The 7,796-nt window shown below is 38.3% G+C and overlaps 1 protein-coding gene and 1 non-coding gene across 2 annotated transcripts; one reads left to right on the forward strand and one right to left on the reverse strand.

Moving 5' to 3' along the window:
- Window positions 1-439: 439 nt before the first annotated feature.
- Window positions 440-546, reverse strand: LOC145110092 (small nucleolar RNA R71). The gene has a single exon (XR_013709474.1). It is a non-coding gene; the product is annotated as a small nucleolar RNA R71 (small nucleolar RNA).
- An 871-nt stretch (window positions 547-1,417) lies between these two features.
- Window positions 1,418-2,152, forward strand: LOC145106243 (uncharacterized). Its single transcript, XM_079043257.1, has one exon. It carries the CDS (start codon window positions 1,418-1,420, stop codon window positions 2,150-2,152), a length of 735 nt encoding a protein of 244 aa, XP_078899383.1.
- Window positions 2,153-7,796: the final 5,644 nt, after the last annotated feature.

Consider the following 7,796-nt stretch of genomic DNA (forward strand, 5'->3'; position numbering starts at 1 on the left):
ACGAGATGAAAGCGAATTTGAAGGAAGCGATTTAGAAGGCGGATTCGACACCACCATGGCTAACATTGATGAAGTTCCCATGGGCGAATGGAAGAAGAAGATGCGTGAAGACACCGGTCCGGGGCTCGTGCAACCCGCGATTCCTACAAACGCCAATTTTGAACTCAAAGGCCACATACTCACCCAACTTAAGGAGATTCCATTTTATGCAAAAGATCACGAAGACATGTACAAGCACCTAGAAGAGGTCAGCGACATAGCCGACTACTTTAATTTTCCTAATGTGGCACGCGATACCGTTTTGCTTCATATGCTTCTCGTCACGTTCAAAGGTGCTGCAAAGGATCGGCTCAAGTCACTCCTTCCCAGATCCATCACTACATGGGCTAAGATGAAAGAAGAAAGTATTGATCAATTTTGCCCTCCCTCAAAGATAGCCAAATTAAAGAAAGCTATTGCCAACTTTGAACAACAAGTTGGAGAATCCTTATATGAGGCGTGGGAGAGATACAAAGGCTTGCTAAGAAACTGCCCGCATCATGATCTAAATAGTCAACAAGAAGTCTCCATTTTCTATGATGGAGTGAATGTAACCACAAGGCAGCTTCTTGATTCGCAAGGACCTCTCACAAATTAGCCACCCCCGGAAATCAAGGAGTTAATTGAAGAATTCTCTAAGCATTCTAGAGAATATCATAATCCTAGGAATAATCCAATTAGAGGGGAGGTGAATTTTGTTTCTGAGGACATGGCGGCAATGATGGCAATGTTGAAAAGCATGGATAGGAGGATGGATAAGATGGATCAAACAATCCATGCTATTCGGGTTGGTTGTGAGAATTTTAACGGACCTCATCTTACTAGAGATTGTGATTTGAATAAGAATGGAAACAAGAAAGCTCAAGTATTCTATTCAATCGGAGATAGATTCGATAATGATTGGCGAAAACCGAAGAAAGAATGGCTGCCATATGATGAGTACAAAAAGGCGAAGGAGGAAAAGTTTAGACAACAAGCAAGGGGTTTTACCAAAAGGAGGAGCCGGTGCAAGAAAGGAAACCAAACTTGGAAGAAATGCTCACTAAATTTGTAGTTGCATCTGAGAAAAGACATAATGACCATGATGCTGCAATACAGGATACAAGAACAATACTAAGGAATCAGCAAGCATCTATTCATAACATTGAGAAACAGATAGGGCAGCTGGGCCAACAAACCAATCAAAGACAACCGGGTGATCTTCCAAGCAATACCAAAAAGAATCCACGAATGGAGCATTTGAATGCTATAATAACTAGTTCTGAAAAAAAAATTCACTCCTCTAACCCCTACCCAGAAGGCCTCAATAAAGGTGCAAGCAGAAGAAACAGGAAACTCCAATTCAGCAAAACCCGACTCGACTCACCGAGTTCTAGTCATGGACTCGACGAGTCCAAGGCCTGATGACAAAAATGTTTATTCTTTAAAGCCTTCCAGGCCACCTTTGCCATTTCCGATTCGAGCCATACCTGATGATCAAGTTAAAGAGTATAGTAAGTTTCTGGAGCATGTAAAGGCCCTTCAAGTCAACATTCCATTTGTTGAAACGATACTTCAAACGCTTAAATATGCAAGCTCGTTGAAGAGTCTCTTTGCGTCTAGAAAAGATATGACAGAAGTAGCTGAACTAGAGTTAAATGAGCTGCCTGAAAAGAGGGGTGATCCGGGAAGCATCTCCATACCTTGTCAATTTGGGAACATAATTGATGCTCATGCGTTGACCGATTCGGGTGCAAGTATTAATCTAATGCCATATTCTTTCTTAAAGAAGCTAAATTTACCGGAGCCAATGCCGATTCATATGAAGATCCATCTAGCCGATAAGACAATAATACATCCAAAAGGAGTGTGCGAAGATCTTCTCATCAAAGTCGATAAATTTGTTTTCCCCGTGGACTTTGTAGTGCTTGACATGGAAGAAGACCCTAAAGTTCCAATCATTCTTGGGAGAATATTTTTGCATACCGCTTGTGCATCAGTCGATGTGTGCGAATCTACTCTAACACTAAGGGTGGGGAACGATTCAGTGGTGTTTAAAGCAGAACAAGAGAAAAAGTATGAAAGGACAAAAGACGAAAAAGTTTCCTCAGTAGATTTGGTGATGAAGTGTTAGAAATAGAGCTTGCACTTTTACAAGAAGAAAATCCAAGTCAATTTATATAACCTTCTGGAGGGAATTTCGATGCTGGAAAAGATTTAAAGGAGATAGAAAGGTTGCTAGAGGAAGCTGATTCAAAATAAACAATAAAAATTATGGAAACCTCACCGACTCGCCGAGTAGCATCGACTGACTCGATGAGTCCAAACGAGAACTTCGAAAATGCTGAAGATCTTGTCCTGCTACTTACAAATCCCCTTTCTGGCCTTGACGGGCACACTTTTCCTGATCCTTTGGAAAGTCCAATAGAAGAGAGTGAAATTGTTGAAAATTTTTGTCACTTCCAACACACACAATTGGCTTACCTTGACACGATGATGCAAAAAGAGGAAACAATTCAGCTTGACAAGAAGGTAAGCTTAGGAGAAAAGGAGAATGCAAAGGCTTGGAATGAGGACATGAATAACTCATCCATTGAGTCACACATGGATAATCAAGAGATCGTGTCAACTACAATCAAAACAACCAAACCTCGAGCACGAGTTTCTACTAATTATGAAGTATTTACATTTGAACTATCGGATTCTTTAGTATGTGACGGAAGTGAGGAAGAATCCTTAATATCAAGTGATGATGAAGTGGCCACTGTACGGGAAATCGAGATTGACAAAGAAGAAGTACAAAAGATGGGTCCAAAAAACGGGGTGAAGAAGAAGAAGATTGGGAAACAGATCAAGTATGTAATTGAAGAAGATGTCACAAGGAAAAGGAAGGAAGAATTGTGACGGGCATATAAGAGAAAAATACACGCTTACAAGACAAAGTATAAACAACAAAAGATTAAGCGTGAATTCCCGATGAAGGAAAACGAAGAAACGTAGAGCGGGAAGGAGTCCAGCTAACGACTCCTCAAAAAAGAAGCGCTTGCGGGAGGCAACCCGTCATTAGAGTTTGGTTTTCTTTTTCTTTCTAAACTTCTAGTATTTAGGGATAATTTAGGATTTTTATTATGATTTTTTTATTACTTGGTATTTGCTTTGGTTCTTTTCAGAATTTGACTTAGGGAATGCTTGCAAGGGGTCTAGAGAATGAGAGAAAAATGAAGAGTCGTGTCTTGGTGAGAGAGGGTGAAGTATTGAGTTTAAGTATCGAGTCCGGTTATAAAGAGGTTAAGGAGTGAATAATTACTGAAGAACAGAAGAATATATTTTTGAAGTATACCAAGAGCTGGATTTATAGCAGAATCTGTTTTTGACACCCAGCGATGGACTCGCCGAGTGCATTTACCTGACTTGACGAGTTCCAGTATGATTTCACGATTTCTGCCTTTTCATGCTAGTACCCGGCGAGTCACCGATTGGAATCGACGACTCGTTCATCATTACACCTCTAAAGCTGTTGATTCGATGATATGTTGTACACCACTTGACTGCATTTTCTTTGAGTTCAATTCCTGAAAATTTCCGAGAATCGTTCCTGCATTTTTAGAGCTAACCACACGAGATTTGACACCCGAGACATGGATGAGTTGTTCCCATGTCTAAAGTCGATTGAAGATGGAGCTTTAAATGAAGAAGATCAACCTCGCAACTACTATCCCAGGGGAGTTTGTTCCAACTCCCTCTTTATTTTATTGTTCTTTATCATGCATAGCATGCAATGGGGACATTGCATAAATTAAGTGTGGGGTAGGGGGTTGATTACATTAGTTATATTAGAATCCTAGGTATAATTTTAAAAAAAAAATTGCATAAAATTACTAGGATTAATTTAGAAAATTTTGGCAAAAACAATTAGGATTCCATGCTAGTGTTATGTTTGATGATTGCATGAAGACTCAAATGTTTAGTTGAGCCTATACACGTTATAATGCATTTGTGGCCTCCCTTATTCTAGTGAAATCATGGGACAAAAACACAACCTCGCTTAGTTTGAGGGATGCAAAATGTTTAGCATCGTGTACTTGAAATGTATCCAGGAAAATTATTATTTTTAACTAATAAGGGTTGAAGTTGAGCGCCCCTGCTTAAGCATGTAGGTTTTGAGTGAAAGAAAAAAGAAGTGAGATACATGTAAAAAAAAGAAGAGAGAATTACAAGAAAAGTTGAAAGAGTTTTGGAGCTATTAAAGTGTAAATTTGAAGATCAAAAATTCCAAAGTTCAAAAGTTGAAGATACCAAAAATCAAAAAGTGGTGAATTCAAAGAAATCAAGATCAAATGTCCAAGAAGTGAAGAATTCCAAATCAGCTCTATAGTGGTATCAAAAAGTTGTAATTGTCTAGATTATGTATGCTTGGGTTGCTCAACCAAAAATACCTTGAGGCTAGGAGGTTTTCTGCGGATGAATTCGGAGGGATGCATAAAATGAGCATTTTTCAAAGAAGTGGGCGAGTGTTTATGAGGATCGTGAGCATTTAGAATTGAGGGGGGTCCTTAGGAAAATTTTAGACACAAATGCATGCGTTGCGGTCTTGGCATAATGGTTGGGTTCGATTGGGATAGTCTTATGTGATGCTAGTATGTTTAAAAGTCAGTTTTGCTTGGGGGCAAGCAAAAGTCAAGTATGGGGTATTTTGATATGTGCATGTTTAACCCTATATTTAGTATAGATTTTTATCATTTATTAGCTAAATAATTGCATATTATGGACAAAAGGTACTTAATTATGTTTGAATTATATATTCAGTCCAAAAGAAGTGCTCGGAAGCAAAAGAAATCAGGAGCAGCTATCGGGAAACTTTGGAGTGAACAAAAGAAGAGAGGACCAAAAACCACAAAGGACTCGGCGAGTCTGGCATTGAGTCGACGAGTTCCCACGAAGATTCGCGAAGTAGAAGAGTCCTTGCCTTTCCGTACACGGGGATTTAATGAGGGACTCGACGGGTCGGTCTTGGACTCGACGAGTCGAGTCGAATCTATAAAAGGAGCCTTCCAGATCGATAAAAAAATATTCGGAGAACCCCAGAGACAGGAGCTGCGATTCAGAAGGAAGAGAGGCATCTGGAAGAATGAAGATCCAACCCAATTCCAATTTTGAAGAATAACTAAGGCATAATTTGATTTCTCTTAATTAGATTTAGTACCTAAACCATGTTTATGTTATTGAATTTCGTTTTTGAGTTTTCTACTGCCTTAATCATGAGCTAAACTTCTTAGCTTCTGTTGGGTAAGACAATTTTGAGACTATGGTTTGATTAATGGTAGGATTAACTTTAATTTGGTGATTTTGTTAAACTAAGCTTGTTAAAGATCCTTATGCATTAACCATATCTATTTTCTGTTAATAGGAAGGCAATTAGGATGCATGAACATCTCTTAATTGTTTACCTCATGTGATTCATGTGAACACTTTATTATGTGCCTAGGATTAGCGAATGTGAAACTAGGATTAATTAGAGAATGGGTAAGTTAATGTGTGAGCTTGTTTGATAAACCAACAACAAGAGGCTAATTGAATTATTAATTTGATTAACCATTACAAGTCTTATTTAACCCGAATAAATAACCTAGAGAATTAATTAATTTAGACAACTGGCTACTGCTTGAATTAGTTTATTTTCTAAGGATTAGCGATAGCGAATGTGAACCTAATCACCTGAATCGGTAGCCATTAAAAGGTTAATCCATTGTACTATTACCATTAAATCAACCATAGGATCAATTGAGTCGAACCTGAACAGAAGTTTCTTTAGATATTGAATTTAGTTGGTATCTGCTTGCGAAGTTGTTAGTTAGTTATTTAGTTTAACTGTTAGTAAGTTTCTAGTCTTGTAAAACTAGAGAAAACCCCTCTTTTATTATTTGATATTTTTAGATAATTTTAGTAATTAGTTTAATTGTCGTTCCCTGAGTTCGATACCCTGCTTACTAGATCTATACCATCAATTGACAAGTCCACTGCCTTTTGTGTGATTAATTTACAATTTAGAAGTAGGAATAAAACTAGTTGATTTCACACACACCACTCTTAATACACCATATATTGCAAAAATGTTTGACTTCAAGAAGTCAGTGACAATTTTAGCATCATCATGTCTTGTAGCCTTTGCTTCCACCCACTTTGATACGTATTCAACCGCTCAGTGTATGTAAGTATAACCGAAAGACAGGGGGAATGGGCCCATGAAGATTCCCCATACATCAAATATCTCACAAATGAGGATAGGGCTTTGAATCATTCTGTGCTTCATGGATACGGATCCCATTCTTTGACATCTATTTACAATTCTTGCAAAATTGATAGGTATCTCATGACATTGTTGGGCAATATAGTCCACATTCTAGCACCTTTCGCATGGTTTTATTTTGACCAAAATGACCTCCACATGGATACTCATGGCAAAACTTCAAGATTGATTTGACCTCATTTTGGTAAACACACTTCCGTATGAGTTGATTCGGGCAATGTTTCCAAAGATAAGGGTCGTCCCACACATAGTTTTAGAGTCACTCTTCAACTTAGCCTTTTGGTACTTGGTAAATATGTGGGGAATTTCTTTAGTAATCAAGTAATTGACAATATCCGTATACCATGGAATGGTGTTTGAAATGTAGAAGAGGTGTTCATCTGGAAATTCATCAAGTATAGAAGAAGAGGAGCCACCATTATTCAAACGACTTAAGTGATCTGCAACTAGTTTTCAGCACCATGTTTTCCCTTTATATCAAGATCGAACTCCTATAAAAGAAGAATCCACCAAATCAACCATGGCTTGTCATCTTTCTTCGTCATTAGATACTTCAAGGCCGCATGGTTGGAGTATGCAATCACTTTTGTCCCATGAAGGTATTGTCGAAATTTCTCCAAGGCAAAGACAATGGCTAGAAGTTCCTTCTCGGTGGTAGAATAATTGGCTTGAGCATAGTAGATAACATTTGATGCCGTTCCCTCCTTTTGACCTAAAACCGCTCCAATGGCAAAATTGCTTGCATTGCACATGATTTCAAAAGGAAACCCCCAATTTTGAGGTTAGATTATGGGAGCCGAGGTGTGCAAGTCTTTAAGTTTGTTAAAGGCTTCTTTATAGGCGACATTGAAGTCAAAGTCAACATATTTTTGGAGAAGGAGGCACATGGGTCTTGTGATCTTTGAAAAATCTTTGATAAATCTTCTATAGAAGCCCGCATGGCCCAAGAAAGATCTAACACTTATCTAACACATGTTGGGTAAGGAAGGGTTTGTATGACATCAATTTTGGCTTTATCAACTTCAATTCCTTTCTTGGAGACGATGTGTCCCAAGATGATACCTTTATTGACCATGAAGTGACGCTTCTCAAAGTTTAACACCAACTTCTTCTCAATGCACCTTTTCAAAATCTTCTTAAGGTTATCCAAACATTGATCAAACGAATTGCCATATACCATGAAGTCATCCATGAACATTTCAATTATATTCTCAACATACTCAAAGAAGATGCTCACCATGCATCGTTGGAATGTGGAGGAAGAATTGCATAATCCGAATGACATCCACTTATAGGCAAACATGCCAAAAGGGCATGTAAAAGTAGTCTTGTCCTTATCTTTGGGGGAAACAGGTATTTGATCAAAACCCGAGTATCCATCAAGCCAAAAATAATGCGATTTGCCTGCCAATATCTCGAGAATTTGGTCAATGAAAGGAATGGGAAAATGATATTTTCGTGTGCTTGAATT

The sequence above is a fragment of the Lactuca virosa genome, chromosome 4 (genome assembly GCF_052849685.1).
Source record: "Lactuca virosa cultivar CGN04683 chromosome 4, Lactuca_virosa_CGN04683_v6, whole genome shotgun sequence".
Taxonomy (NCBI): domain Eukaryota; kingdom Viridiplantae; phylum Streptophyta; class Magnoliopsida; order Asterales; family Asteraceae; genus Lactuca; species Lactuca virosa.

Coding starts and splice junctions, on each gene's coding strand:
- LOC145106243 (XM_079043257.1), top strand. CDS start 1,418: ATGGACTCGACGAGTCCAAGGCCTGATGACAAAAATGTTTATTCTTTA.